We start from the raw sequence: 16,543 nt of genomic DNA, 5'->3' as shown, positions 1-16,543 counted from the left end.
TCTTTTTTGTTTGATCATATATGATGCAACTTTATTTGTCATGCCTGTACTGCTGGATGCCTTCACAGCCTGTTGTTATAGATTACACAACAGGTAGGACGTGATGACAGTCTGTGACGCAAAACACGTTACAGTGGAGCACCTGTGCTGCACGACACGCATTTCCCACTGGAGCAGCGGCACGAAGAATTTGTTTCAAAGTTTGAATGGGAGAATGCAACTAAAGAGGCAACAGGTAGGAAGAATTGAAAAAAAGCAGTATGTTAGTCTGTCATTTAAAATGCGCTCCAGACTGAGGGAGCAGGAAGCACTGCAAGGGACTCAGTTTGTACTGTGACCTTCACTGTGATGTTTTAACTTACCTACCTTACCTTAGCCTTCCTTTTTCTTAAACTAGGCTACAAATCATATTGAAATGTTATGAAAACAAGTCGAACGGTTCTTGGAAAATGGAAAACTTAGTTTATGTCCCGTTGTTTTCAAATCGGTGGGACGACGGGGCAGTAACCAAGCTTTTCCCAATTTTGGCGTGCACCCACATTGGTAACCTACAAGGCTCTGAAAATGATCATTGATAACACTTGAAACCATTACAGCTTTGAGGGCGGCTTTTCATTTTCTTATTAAAAAAAAGTTACGAATATGAAATCCCGTAGAAATGTAGACTTTTATCAAAGCATTAAATCAGTGGTGTCCAAACTTTTTTTCTTGCGGCCACAGGTTTTGTTTTTTAAAATATAGTTAAAAAAAATAGTAAGGCTTTGTAGATCAGAATCAGAAGGCTCGCTAAAGAAACCCTTTAATAAAAGGAAATCAAATACTTTGATTTCTTCGTTCTACTTCATTTGTTTTTTTCTCAGAATCAAGCCTGTAACGTGGTTCATGTTTTTTTTGGAAGAGCTTTCTGCATTTAGCTCAGGTCATTAAATGGTTAAACAACAGTCCGCTTGTTTGCAAAAAAATGTGGAAAATAGTAAAAGCTGTAGATTTAAAAAAACAACAACATGTTACTGAAAATTTTCTATTTTAGGAATATTGTTCAGCACTTGTTAACATGAAAAAGAAAAATAAGATAATGTGCCAATCTTAATCAAGGCCTCCGGCCAAAATCTTCAGATTCTTCATTTGAAGTCACGGGCCGCAAAAAAAATCCCCTCAAGGGCCGCAAATGGCCCTCGGGCCGCACTTTGGACACCCCTGCATTAAATTAATCATATCTTACTATTCTCTTCTCAAGTAGGCGATACCCGCAATTAAATGTAATGTTAAAATCTAACTATAACAACTTCAGACTGACTGTGTCGTCAGAATGGGTTGAATGGCTCCTTCAGTGTTTGTTACATTTAGAATTAATATGCGAGACAAATATGAACTACAATACATGTTTTATAGCCCAATAAGATATTTTAGAAGGGAACACAAAAATAGATACTGAATTTATTTCACAATATTCATTACCTCATCCAGGTCTGAAAAGTGTTCAATAAGCCTTCTGTCAGTTTTAAAAAAGGATGAAAGTTCACTTGAAACAAAGAAGCCTACATTTCTAAATTGAAACTCTGCATTTAAAAAAATATATAAGCCCAGAACTGACTCATTCACTTGAGGCTTAGTCAGAAATGGAAGCTTTAGTAGCAGCAATTGTTCTTTACCAGTTAGAATACACAAACACATATTTCTGTAAGTTGTTAGAAATGACGTTTATCACAGTTGAGTCACATTATAAATGTGCCTTTGTAGATTTCATCAGTAAAGACGCTGCTGTAGCACAAGTGTTAACCAGCCACCACCCCACCAGCAGCTGCTGAGCCTCACTACATTGCATTCCACATAAGGCAACCGGCAGAATGCACAAATGCTGCCACCTTCATGTTTGATTGGATGGATAGAGTACATGATGCCAAGAAGCCAGACAGCTGTTAGATCGACTTAAACTCAGTCAGATCAGTTTATGACAAAGACAAGACAGAGATTTCCACCCTCGTCTCTCACATGCCCCTATTAGTACTTCATAGCACTGCACAATGGTCCAGAGTTAAGTCAAGTTACATTTATTATGATCCTGACCAGAATGACAATAATCATGCAAGAAAAGCTGCATCATGCCTTTAAGCAGCAGCAGTTCCACCTTCCTCCACTGTGAGGCTCATCAGACCTACAGGAGAGGTCAACCCCTCTCCTGCCATGAGTAAGTCCTCCTCAGGGGTTTGAAATCATCCTCAGAAGGAGATAAAGTGGTCATGGGATCCTCTTAGCCTCGTCGTGGCTTGCTTTCGACTCAGGATTGGGAAGGGGATGGACAAGGGGGGGATTTGACTTGTAGTTGAGAGGTTGATGCTCTACAACTGTTGTGTTGAGGGGTAGCATGCAAAAGTGACTTAATTAAAGTTAGGACCGGAGTAATTTGGAAGGGGGGGGAGGGGGTACTTTGCTCCCCTGTTTCCATCTGAACTGTATATAAGAATAGTGAAGAACTTAATCTTTCTGTACTCCCTTCAAACCAGGGTAGAGGGACCCTAACCCTAACCCGAGTATGGGTCAACAACCAGTGCCTCATTATAGACCAATTAATCTGTATCCATAATGTCATTTATGGCACTTAGCAAAAGTGCTTCTGTCATGAATACAGTGTAATATGAAATAAGATGACACACAATCACATGAAAGGAGAAATAAGTGGACAATGGCAATCATCAGCCATTCCTATATCAGGGAATGAATCAAGTCAAAACTATTAATGTATGAAAGTTTTACCCGTTTGACGATTAGGGGGAAAAAAATACTGTCAGTTACATCTTTATACATTCTTATACTTTAGAAAACCGCAACTTATGTAACCCTGTACAACACTGTCCCCAAAATACATTCATAGTTCATCCTGCACTAATGTAGTTAGCATTTGCATTGGCTGACACCAGAAGGATGCGTTCCAGGCTATGAGTTATTTCTGGCTCTGTCGTTCTTCCCTTGGTTTCTTGTCCTTGTATCAGTCAACATTAGGACCTCAGTTGAACTATTTGTCTGCCCTATGTCTTACCACTCCTCTCACAAGAAGCTAACACTGGCACTGATGAGTTTACATCTAAATGTGGAGCAGCATTCACACTCGGGAGGAGGTCAAAAAAACTCTTCATGTTCATGTTATGGGATTTAAGTAAAAAAGTGTTTAAACCCAAGGCAAAGAGGTGTGTTAATGTGACAGGTGCTTTGTCACAGAATATGTATGTCAAAGAGAGCCTTGGTTAATGGAGAAGAAAAGACTGGGGTCATACAGGTCAGTGTGAGATGTCTTAAGATACAAACAATGTCCTCTCAGAATCAAGCCTCACCAGGAAGAAAATCACAGTCCTTCGTCACACTGAGATAAAACATTGTACACTAAAAACAACTGCACCAGCTTCTCATAGTAACATAGTAATCAAGTGAGCCTTGCCTTCTGTTAGCGTAGTGGGGAATTGCTTTAACCCTTCGCTGCCTGTTCAGTCTGTATCTCCAGTAGCCTTTTCCTTCCATGGTCAGCCTCTGTTACACATTACCTTTCAGAAAGATGTTATCATCCCAACCATCCCCCCACATGGAGCCTGTCACTGACTGACACAGCCCCACAACACAACCAATCTGCTCAGCGGGGCCACTGTGTACAACCACATGCCTTCTGAAGAGAACTAAGTTTAAAGTGCAATTTCGGATCCCTGTGCGAAGTCCATGACAAAAGAACAGTTTGTTTTATAGTACTGGCGCCCCTCCCGGACTCATTACTGAGCTAAAGACACCCCCTTTTGTGTGAGTGCGCTTTGTGTGCACATTTCCTGCCTTCCAGGTTGCAAAGGGGACTATATCAAAATCCCCCCCCCCCCTCCAAAAAAACAAAAAAACAAAAAAAATTAAAGAAGTCAAATTAAAGTAACAACTTTTCACAAAAGACCAGAAGAGGCTGAATTAACACGTTGATTATGTGAACCCTGCTGTGTCAGAGCGAGGCTGTCTGTTAGGGAGTCATTGTTTTAAAAATATCTTTATTGTGGTGGATCATGTTTGGGTAGGAGGGATCGTTTTGCCCCACTGGGCCAGCCTCGTGGGCAGCAGATGAGCCAGAGAGACTTGTGTGTGTGTGTGTGTGTGTGTGTGTGTGTGTGGGTGAGTGTGTGCGTATGTGTGAGCGTGTGTGTGTGCTCTGCTGAGCTGTGAGCAGAGGAGCCCAGCCAGACTTGCCTGCTCTAACTGTGTTCTGCACTCATTCCAGTCCCAACAGCTTGTTTCTTCTCTGTGCCACAGATGATGCCTTGGATTTAGTTTAACCCACATGAGTGATATGAATAACACGCTGGATGAAATACACACTCCTGGATGCCTCGGAGAGAAAGCAGAGATTTTTCAGAGTGGCAGGGGTAATGCAAGTGGCTTTCCCGGCCCAGCCCTCATCCCTCTGCGAGCTCCTTTACTACAACCAAATGCCCAGAAGATCGGGACTCCGCTCTGCAAGGGGAACAGGTATGACTCATTTTATTTAAACCTAGTCTGCTTATAAGATTCAATATGGATACATTTGAATGCAACAAAAGTGACTGTAGTATTTCCTACTCTACACTTTACAACCTGAGCTGCCCTGCAGAAGAATAGTGCACTCTTTGTGTTTTGCAGAAGTAAGACAGAGGTCTTTTTTTTTTTAAAGCTCAAGTGCAGACTTTGTACCTGTAAACACAATTGCACCCGGCTCAAGCGCAGCTGTCAATGAAGTGTAACGTATTATTTCAACAGTGCGGTTAAAGAGCTGGAATCAAATCAAGCACCTGTTAGTTTGTGGGAGATAATTAGTAACTCAGTAACTGCTGTGTTGACAGAGCAGTAAAGAAAGCGTCAGTCAGGAGCACTTTACTTTTTCGGAAACAGAGGCCCTCTCTTCTGCAAAATGTGCTGCTTTATCCCGATGATTATCCAGTGTGGTACTTCAGGTGACCTCTTCCAAGATTTTTTTTTTTCCCCTGAAAGATTGATATATAAGTTTGTTTGGCAAATAAACCAATTAAATCATGCTACCAATTAAAGCAGTTAAATTAGGAGAAAGCTCACATGCACATTATCTGCCATCTTATTGAAAGTCGAGCGGGGTGTGTCATCTGGTGGAAGAGAGCAGGAGGGGTCCATGCAAAAAAGCCGCCTTGTGTCTGATATATTTGTCAGTTTGTTTATTATATGATCCGTTTATACCCTCCATTCCACATAGAGGAACCAGCAATATGATACGACAGCTCTCTAAACTACAGGCTGTGAGGAAACAAGTCATCTATTGTTTGTATTGGTCTGCTAAAAAAAATTTCATACATTTTTACAAAACCTGTAAATTCTGTATTTACTTTATTAAGTGTCACTGAGGCTTCTGGTAACTAGCATGAAACTTTGAGTATTTGACATTCATTCAGACTGACCAACTAAGTACATTTTCAAACATTTGTATCTCATATAGGATTTAAAATAAGATCCCAACAAGGCTAGCCACATTTAATGCAATGTCTTATTTTCTCTCTCTGGTTTTTGTTGACCTTCAGGAGCATTAAGGAGGGAGAGGAGTCATATCCTTCCCCTTTTCCTGAGTTTATCCCCTCAACCATCACCCCCCTTGTCTCTGAATGTTTATTACCACGGACCAAAAGTAGTGCAACTCAGGTGAGTGTTCCATTTGCAGTACTTGGGGGTGTTTGTGACACAAAGAGGCACATTATTTGTGAAATAAGGCCCTCTGTTCTAACCATTTCCATATGCTTCCTCAGGCAGCATAGTCATGCTAAATCTAATTGGCACGAGTGCCAGGAAAACAACCGCAGGTCATATTGGAGCTGAAATAAATTTATATTTAAATAATGTTTGGCTTGTGATCCGTCTGAAACTTAAGGGCATATGGATAGTAGAACCTGTTATATGAGTATGTAAATCAGCCACAGCGAGGAGGGAAAAAAAATGCTGTCAGCACATTCAGACAATCCACACACCAAATTTCATAAGTTGAACAATCCCAGGTTTGTACCTTCATCCAGTGACTGGTTAATAACATAAAACCAGACACGTGATGTCTGGTGCAACCTGTAGATATTGCATTTTTTTTTTTTTTTTGCTCGGTTTACCCTGCAAACACTTAGCTTAGCGCTCACAGCCACTCATCTATAGTATGTTTGCTTTTTGCACAGGGTGTGGGATTTTTCCTGCACTGAATGTGGGGGATAATACCTGCTGGTTCAATGAAAAGCAAGTGACTCTGTAAGTCAGTTTTATTTACCTGAAGATATCTTTCTCATGCCACCGATCGATGCTTCAATGAGCCCAGCTCCTTGTAATTACTGTTGCTGTTGAAGTTGATCACAGTGATCAGTTAACCACTCCTAACTGTGTGATACTGTTTGAAACACAGAAGTAGTCAAAAGGCTTCTTAATTCTAGTCAGAGTTATTCCATGCAGAGTCAGTTGCATTATTGACTGTTAAGGGAGGCGTGGGTTACTGAATGGTAAATTACCTTGGAATTCAAAAAATCTAAATCTTAAGTCTTAAATATTTGTTCTCCCTTAATAACCATAGATAAGATGTTTCTGTTAATGCCATACCACCAGAGTGTTGTACTGCTTGTGTTGCTGGCCCATGCAATCTAATAATCACATTATTTTGGCGTTAGATTAGGCTATGGCATCTCGGACTCTTTTATGAGTAACAGTCACAAGACATTTTTTCTTCAAAACACACTTAAAATTATGAATAATTATGATTTGAACCAGTTATCTGTAACTGATTTGTACATACAGAACTCACTTCCAAGTCCTTAAAAAGGAGCACACTCATTATGTTGTGCTAATAGTTAAGGGCCGGCTTCAACAGATCATTGGTTTCAAGAAGGATGTTGTCTATACATTTTCAAGTAAGACTAGATTGGTCTGAAGATTTAATTTCCTGGTATTGATCCCTATTTTGTGTACTGAAATTGATGTCAGGTTTTGCAGTCTTTGTGGTGTGTGTGTGTGTGTGTGTGTGTGTGTGTGTGTATAAAAGTGTATTTGTGTATACACAGGTACAGTAGCAGGGGGCAGCTCGAAGCAATGACTCATAGGAAACCTTGAAATTACAGAGCTCAGCAGTTATCAGCTCTATTAGACTTCTCTGTGCTCTCATGTGGATTTCATGCTGGGAATGAAAAATACACAGAAAGTTGTGTTTCCTTTTTTTTTCTCTAGAGCTTCTGATGTACTAAACATTTGTTAAAGAATGGTAAATAAATGCCAAATCTTCCTCTGCATGCATTGTGTTCAGGCTGCTTGATTATCTGAAACACGAGTGTCTCCCCCTGATAAACAAAGTCTTCTCTGCTTACTCAGTTAAATGTTATATATCAGAAAATGAGTGTGATTGCCAATCCCTCCTTAGCTCTCATCAGTCTATTGTGAAGACATGGCAGGATTTACATTTTTATTGAATAATTGTTGGAATAATCCCCGGGTGATGCAGTTAAGAGGCAAAATGACACCCAGCTGACCTCACTCTGCAACAATGCAACAATGTTTAGCAGTTAGCGGATCTTAAAGTGATCTGTATCTCTTTTGATGAGGCCTGTGCCTTCTCCTCACTCCGTCTGTTCAGCAGCAGCACATGGAAGACAAAGGGACAATGTCAGACTGACCAGCTGTTTTTGTCTCACCCTCTTCATGTCACAGGGTTATGACCTCCTTTCAGTAGCACTCAAGAAACCAATGACATCATTGTTGTAACTCTGCAGCATGCATCCCCCTCACCCACCCCTCTGTCATTTCAATAGAGGAAAATGATCCTCTGAGCTTACTATTCTGTCTTCTGGTTTGTAGTATTAGCATCAGTTATAATTATCTGAAAATAACATTTATTTTGAATAAGGCCGAGCTTAAATACTAACATAAGCTGGCTGGGAACATGGAGGTAGTATCTGTTGTTGTGGCCTCTCCAAGATCTTGGTGTCTTGATAAAAAAAAGTGCTTAACTACAGTTAGATTTGAATGGCTTTGCTGCGTTGTGGTGAGGTTTTAAAGCTATTTTACTCGTGAGAAACAGTTTGATCTAAGCATCCTGTTAGCCCTGTGTTTGCAGTGTCATGGTACATTTCCAGAACAGAAAGACCAAGTCATGACTGACACATTATGTCGAGGGGAAACCTGTTTTTTTCTGCAAGCTCATCAGCCTCCAAAAGATACATTTCCACGTGAAGTAGAGATGCTCCTATCGTCTTTTGTCCTGCCTTACCTGGTTCCTGATACCAAGACTTGAGTATTGGATGGAAACAGAGAAACCTTCTGTCACTAATTTGAACAAAAAAACTTCCTTTAAAGCAACATTATGTAAATATTTCACCTTAAAATAGTAATTCAAAGTCGGTCTAATGGTACAATAACTTTCAACAAAAGTGGAATAGCATCCCTCCCCTGTCAACAGAGCTCCCTGTTCACCACCAGGCACTTTGTAAGTTTGGCAGTGTGACGCAGATCTCTCGCGAGAAGTGCATACAGCTTTATGGTACAAGCCAGTTAGCCCGTTGGGGATCTGTTTGATACAATGACTGAGGCTATGAGATGAAAGAGGACAGTGACGGATGAAACAAAGAAGATAAGAGAGAGTGGTCGAGCAACAATAAACTTGTATAAATCCCTACAGACATTAGGCTGTATTGTATACAATACAAACTAATGTCTGTAGGGATTTATACTGTATAGTTCATTGTTGTTTCATGTTAAGCATCTTCCCGGGTGTAGAAATCTTACCCAAGTTATGTCTTCAGTTTGTATACAAATAAATAAATAAATAAAATCCATCTTAGGCTATAGTATGTCTCTACAGCAGGTTGTAAAAGCTGTCAGTCATATTTGTGAAAAATCAGGTGATATTACTGTACTTTGTCAGTTGCCATGTTTTTGTGGTTTCTCACAACGCCATCCTCTGCTCGTCAACTAATGCACATTGTCTGTGAGGGGTAGACATAACAGTGCAGTTACACTCAGGGACCTTCGGTGGGCGCCAAAGCACACTGAACTGAAAACCTATATAATGTTGCTTTAAGTGCTGAAGCCTTTGCAACATTTGTTGTGATGACCTGGTGAGGACTTGGGTCATGACTTGGGTCAGTACAATGAAAGAAATCTAACCTGAAATCATGTTTATTTCCGTTTGATTCCAACTGATTGCTGCAGATTTTACAAGCTTTGACTTACTTTAGACTCTATGCTAAGGCAGCACTTCTCTTTGTCACTCTAAAACAGCAAGAAGAAATAGGTTGATTTCCTTTGGGTGACTCACAAATCATGAATCTATATCTCTGTATTAATTGCCATACTGGCCAATACATGATACCACAACCCGGAACAGAACATCTGTTATATAAATTTAGGAGAGCTGCTGAACGATCAGTAGTTTAACTATAAAAGTAAGAACAGATTATTTTGTATGTTGAACAAATCCAAATGTCTCACATACTTCCTCAACTGTTTCAGACATATAACCATTACATTAGAGATAACTTTAACATCCTGCTGCAGCTTTGAGTTTAGGTAAACACTCACTGGCAAAACCCAAAAGTTTGCTCAGCCTCAAAACCACTGTCACTGCAGACACAAGCACACAACAATTAGCATGAAATGGTAACTCTCTATATATTTGTACAGTCATTGTAAAGATAATTCTTTGTTGATATATCTGATGAGAGCAGTGTAATCTGGCTTCAGACGTATCATCATGGAAGAACTGGCAAATCTTCATGACACAATGGCAAAATAAACAGTTTTTTTAAGGAAGTCCAAGTAGCTGGCATGGCCTCCACTCTCCAGGAATATAGTGGGCAGTCATGCTTGGACTCGTACCAAATCCACAGGCACAGAGACAGTCTGCGTCCAGACGGTGTCGAGTGTTCAGTTCGGCCATATGACTCAGAGGAAATGCCTGCTCCTGCAGAGATGTTATTTCAGATGCAACATGTTCTTCCCTCTAAGTTTGAGTCCTTTTCCACGCCGATGTAAAAGAGTCCTCAGGGTCACAAATAAGATATAGAACATAAATGTATTCCCTCCATCCAACCTCTAAAACGTTTGTCATAAAGCTGCTTATTTACTAATATTCATGTGTAATTTGATTAATTACTTTTATCTGGAATTTCACAAACATGTGGTACAATACCTAAACACTGCCAGTCATAGCAGCAGAGGAAATTTAGATAAAAACATTTTTAGCTTTGGAAACAGTAAATGTCATTGTATTTTCTCTGACATGTGTGGTTTAAAAATACTATTCATAATTGTAATGCAATATTATAATATGCTAATCAAAGGAGTAAAGAAAAAAATAAGTCATGCTCTGTAGTCTTTGCACATAACGTCCATTCCTTGTGCCCAGCAGACAGTCTGTTATATATAGGAAGTCATCTGATGTGAGCTGCACGTGCAGCCCCTTTATTTCTCTCCATGTCTTTTCTTTTACCACTCTCACACAGACAGTCATGTGGGAGAAAATGGTGTTTTTGTTAGTCTGAGCTCTAAAACCCAAAACGTCTGGCTTCGATACCCTGCTCCGGTCAGGGCTATGAAGCATACTGCTTGGTCAAACTTTTGAGTGAACCAAGATAACTATGTACCATCAGATGGGAGCGTGCCTGTTCCCACATTTCTACGAGTTTTTTCAAAATTAGGCCCGATGTTCCCACATTTCCTTTTTCATAAATTTGTATCAGATTTTATCCCCCTTTCTCCCAATTTGGTAGCCAATTACACCCAACATATTATCCAGTAGCAATGGACTACAGATGGAATGTAGCTTTTAGTTAAATCTGGTGCGCCCAAACATTTAATGTAAGTGCACATTGTCCTTTTAAATAAATAAACCAAAATTAAAAAATCTTGTGGGAGGATAGGGCTTAAATTGAAGGGAAATGTAGGAACACAAGACCTAATTTTGAAAAATCTTAGAAATGTGAAACATAGGGCTGACCCCCCATCCATCAGATGACCATCTAGATTTTTTTTTACAAATGTATATTCAGCTAACTTCTATGGTCAATATTAAGAGACATTTAGTTGACCAATTTTTTAAACAATTTTATTGTTTACTAGTGAGATCAGATGGAGATGGTAAATGTGTCACAATTGACCCCCCTGTTCTGTTCAATGATTAATGTCAGGGCTAACATTGCCATGACTATTTTCGACTTTGAGATAAAGAAGATTCATAAGATCCTCCTCAGAGGTGAAACTGTGATGTTCAGCTGCAGATCAGGTCATGTGTAAACCTTCAGACATGAAGCTGTGAGAGCAGTCTGAATGTGTATTCATATCAAACTAATGTAGGACATACACACACACACACACACACACACGCACGCACACACACACACACACACACACACACACACACACACACAGCTAAATAGGTGTTTACATCCCCTTTCAGACCTTATCAGACGCAGACTGTGTTAAGTACTGTGTGAACACACTTAAAAAATTAAAGACCTATTCAGATTTGGGCAGTCAGGTAGAATGCATCCCTCACCTCATCTTATAAAATATCAGTTTGACTTACATTAGTATTAGTATTTCCATTAATCGTCACTTTAAACTGCTAATATTGACAACTGATTCTCAGCATCTGTTAAGACAACAGTGGGTTAAATATTAATGCTGCCAGCTTACATTCTGAACTGACAAAGAAGAAGGGACTTTGTTCAATCAGAATATCAAGAGCTGGGCATTTGTATTTATTTTTTATATGGACATTCATTTAAATAAAAAAACAACTTTAATTTCTGGTAAATTTAGTTTCCGTTTCCGTACATGGTAAGATGGATAGCAGACAATCTGAGCCAGAGCGTGCCGCCCCCTGTACTTAAAGCCCATTTTCCACTAAGCGGTGCGTTTCAGTTCGGTTTGATACAGTAAGCGTGTTGACGTTTCCACTGTCAGAGGTTGGGAATGGTACTATCCATGTTTACCTATCGTTACCATTCTATTATTTTAGTAGCCTTATGTTTGGTTACAAGACGTACTGATCCAGACCCAACCCTAAAGGGCCAAGCCAGACACACTGATGTCATTTGATTGGTCGAAAGAATCGTCACTTCCGGTAATAAAGAACAAACACAAAACGGGCAATGTTTAAATGTGCTGTGGATTTCAAGAGAGGAATTTCTAGTAGTGAAATAGATCAGGCCTGATCTGTGGTCCTTGCGACTCCCCCAACTTTACCAAATTGAACTGAACCAAACTGAAGTGCTTGGTGGAAACAGGGCTTTAGAGAGCTTATTGAACATCTGTCCAAACTTCCATCTCTGGCATGGGCAATTTTATAATGAAATGCTGCTTAACCTACATGAAGGCACTTCCAGAGCGCCGCTAGAGTGAGGTCATTATGTATTCAAAAAGTTTCTATTATTTGTAGATATTCAGAGAACATGTGTAGAGCCATCTTTGCTTCAAAGCTTGGATCTATTGACATTGCAAAAAGCTGTTGTTTTTTTAAAATCTTTTCTAATACTTGTTAACATTTCAATAACTTCAGTTAATTATGATGGAATTAACTGATTAACTTCTATCAAAGTTTATATATTTGTTAATGAATAAACAAAGTTAAAAAGTTGATAAACTGTGCGTACCTCTGAGTATATCCTAAAGAGTTATCCCCCTGCTATTGTTGAGTTGTTTACTCATTCTCTGAGAGGAGGCCCTTCCTAAATGTTGCAGTATATACAGGGAACAAAAGCCTGTGAATAGCCTGTGCTTTTCTGAGATTGACTTTCTGCACACCCCTTTGCCTAGAGGTGGATACACACACCTGCATACACTGCATGCACTGCTGCACCCATGACAGAGCCTGCAAGAGGTCTTGATTGAATCAACGCTGGTCAAGGACAAAGTGTCTGGAGCTGACTTTGTTATGAGAGTTGTGGAGACTCTGTTATCACTCTTGCTCCATTAATTCCAATTCATTTTAGCTGTGTGATAACTAGCAGCGTCTGATTGTCTGTGTTCTCACAAGTCAGTGGGCTGTGTTTCCAGATAAACGTGGAGCCTGTTGAGGGAGGTTCTTCCTTTTCTTGTCTTTTCTCATGAGTTGAAAGAGAGGACAAAGATTGACACCAAATATCTTGATTCAGAGCAGAGAAATTGATCATAACCAGATTTTATTTATAATTCTAAGAATATCAGAGACACATGTCTAATAGACCACTGTACCTTTTGAAAGTCGGTATAACTAACTGTATATGCAGTACAGTAGTACCATAGCAATGCTGGAAGAGTTTGCATGTGTGTGGTCTTCATCGCTTGGTTCCTGCTTCTACTATTTCTGTAAATGCGTTCATAGCTTTATTGAAATGGCATCTGCCCGCCAAAGCACCCGATACCTTCTGCCCAAGACTTTGTTCATACATGTTTTTTACTGTAATATCTGGAAAGTACTCCACTGTAGTTTCATACAGTTCAAACTAATAGTTACATGCATTGGAATATGTAAAAGTGAAGGAAAACTCTTTAAAGTATATTTGAGCAAAAATATACCTCTTCAACGTTGCTTTATTTGTCATTAGGTGAATTTTCAAACACTTGACTGGTGAAGACTCAGGCTTGAAAATGGGTGTGTCCTATACAGAGATGACACACCTACATGCACAAGGCCCCTTTGTCTATTCAGTAAAACAGATGTGGGTTGTGAATCGTGGCTGTGGGTGTAAGAACTATTTTGGACTTCCAATTTTCTCTCCGTCTCTCTTAAAGGGCGTACATCACATGACTAAATTATGATACGATGATTATCTGAATATTGACACAAACTCACATCAGATTCAGAACATGGGTTAGACTGAAATGCATAGATTGTTAATCATACTTTATTTTTGTCTGGTGGAGCATTTGACCCATCATACATGGGGTTTAAATGATGGTATACAATGTCTGTATACCCTAATGAGTATACAAACCCTAGAGAAAAAAAATCACATACATTATATATTATTTTCTTTACATTTATTTTATTGCACAAAAAAGCCCATAATAGATCAATGGAAAAACAGACAGTACATAATGATTAGTTAAGTAACAAAATATACATTTTGAAAGAAATGTGCTGGAGGAGCCAAATAAACCCAGAAAGGGCTTGTCGAGTGGACCTCCTGAAGAGAAACATGTAACACAGAGACATATTATTAAAGTAGAATATACTAATTAGCACAAAGAAGGCAAGCCTAAATCTAAGGTGTGTGTTAATGATTGGCCCTCGCTTTGTCATTATCTAGCCAATGACTGTTCACCTCATCTATATGAAAAAAGTGTTTCTATCTATTCTTTTGAATTAAAAAAGAAAACAAAGGGAGTAGAGTGGGTTTCAAAAGGAAACAGCAAATATGACTGAAATGTCAAAAAATAAATTTGCAATAGTAAGCTTTCCAAACCGTTATCACACATCAAATATCAGGTATACAACAGTCATATTAGATTAGCTCATTATGTGTCTCCAACTAAAAATAGCCATGTAGTGTCTAGCTACAAAGAAAGCAACAGAATCTTGGACCTTCTGGTAAGTGGTTATCTTGGTGCTGTGGGGTTTTACAGCTTCTCTGAACACAGTTGATACTCTGAGTCCACGTATTTTAGATTTCTCTGGCCTTGTATATTGTATTCAGTCCACCGTGAGAAAATCTTTTTTTTTCCTGACAGTTTTGTTTGGGACTTCTGTTCTAAAGAAAGAGAAAAGTAAAAAAAAACAAAAAAACACATCTTCATTCCCAAGGACGAAGGAGGAGTCTGTGTGTGTGTGTGTGTGGGGGGGGGGGGGGACATGACAAGATTCTCCCACTATCACTGTGAAGGATGTCACTGTAACACACTTTCTATAGCTCCTGAAAGTTTCATTATTAAATACTCATCTGTGTATTATTCATCATGATTATATGTAAACGCGTTCTTCATCTTTCATTGTAGTTTCTATGTTTGGATATTCTTCATGTAGTTTATCGTGCACATAAAGCTAAAGCATGAATTTCCATGCCAGAAGAGTCACCTTGCCTGCTATCACTCCACTCTGTCTGCAGAAGCGGGTAGGAAACTTTCATGGATCTCCTCTGTATTATCTCTAATCATCTGAATGTTTTATGCTTTAATTGTTGTTAACTTTATATAAGTGAATATTTTCTATCTGGTCTGTTGCTGATGGTTCAGATATTTTTTTAGAGCCACTTTGGGGTCACTCTGTCTCAAACTAGGCCTATGTTGGTTTTTTGTGGTTTACACTATTATACCTATACTAAAGCTATAGTTAGTTGTTTGAATTGGTATTATGAAGCGTTTTTGTTTAGCACGCTCTTTGAATGAATGTTTGGTACAGATGTAATGTGGTGTTGTGAGGGAATCTCATGTAACGATGTTAGATTTAAAGCACACTCTGACTTCACGACAAACACTCTGTTTCTTTAAATAAGGAACTCAAAGAATCCGAGCTTTATCTTGATAGAAGTGTTGTACTCAAGACCACACTAATAGAGACCAAGACATACCCGAGACCGGAGTGCTCTGAGACCAAGTCAAGACCAAGACCAAGGCAGGGTTAGACTGAGAAAAGTCTGAGAAAAAATTGATTACAAATCATAGACTCTAGACTTAGAGAAAATTAATCAAATGATGAATGAATTGAACTTATTTGTTCTTTGATAAAGCAACTTTTTTCCCACTAATCACAGTAATGACGTACAAAAATATCCTTTCAGTGGTGGTCTTTACAAGTCTCGATTTAAAATCCAGAGTCTTCCCAGTCTGAGATCGAGACAAGCCCAGTAAAAACTCCTTACCATTCCGAGACCGAGACTGGTCTTGAGACCAGTATGGATTTAGAGTACTACAACACTACTTAGTAGCAATAATATACTGTAACTTTATTTCTTAAACGCCGGGCCCTTCCCCCTTTTAAACGGCTCGATTATATGTTGCCTTTGATCATATGACGGCTGGCATTGTCAGGTAACTTTGACATAGGATAGCTGACCTGTAAATCAGACAGAAGTTCAAGTTTATTTTCTGTCACACCTAATATACATTATATAATCTTAGTTTTACTTTTACTTTACCTGCAAATAGCTTTCCATTGTCACTAACAGTAGAGGTGGGGTAAAAAATCGATACAGTATAATATAACCATATTTTATGTGGCGATATTATATCTTCTCATGGCGGCCAAGTATTGATATTTTTAATATGATACTCTAGATAAGCTTTTTAAATGTTTAATTGCTGAAGGGGTTGCACAATTCATTTTGAACAAGTTGCATTGTTAAGAATTCTTGTTAGAGTTCGATTAGACTGAAATACAAATAAAAAGACTGAAGTGAGATAAACAGACTGAGAATTGTATCTTATTTGACAAAACAGTTCTTGATTTAGTTTAGTGTAGTGGACATAATATGCAGTTAAAAGCTTAATCGCAATATATTGTATTGCAATTCTCAGCATATCGCAAAACGTTAAAAATCGCATTAGAATCGTATTGTGTCTCGCGATGATATTGTATTGTGGG

At 39.0% G+C, this 16,543-nt stretch overlaps 1 protein-coding gene across 1 annotated transcript in view; it reads left to right on the top strand.

The window, feature by feature from the left end:
• The first annotated feature begins 94 nt into the window (after positions 1-94).
• Positions 95-16,543, top strand: part of grb14 (growth factor receptor-bound protein 14) — a 30,848-nt gene continuing 14,399 nt past the window's right edge. Inside the window, exons 1-3 of the mRNA XM_020644146.3 lie at positions 95-235; positions 4,276-4,491; positions 5,547-5,664. Coding sequence (XP_020499802.1) covers positions 4,304-4,491; positions 5,547-5,664 — 306 coding nt within the window. The 5' untranslated portion in view covers positions 95-235; positions 4,276-4,303. The remainder of the gene's footprint in view (positions 236-4,275; positions 4,492-5,546; positions 5,665-16,543) is intronic.

This window comes from Labrus bergylta, chromosome 13 (genome assembly GCF_963930695.1).
Source record: "Labrus bergylta chromosome 13, fLabBer1.1, whole genome shotgun sequence".
Classification (NCBI taxonomy): domain Eukaryota; kingdom Metazoa; phylum Chordata; class Actinopteri; order Labriformes; family Labridae; genus Labrus; species Labrus bergylta.
Note: the sequence above shows the minus strand (reverse complement) of the source record. Positions and strands in the feature narration are given on the sequence as shown.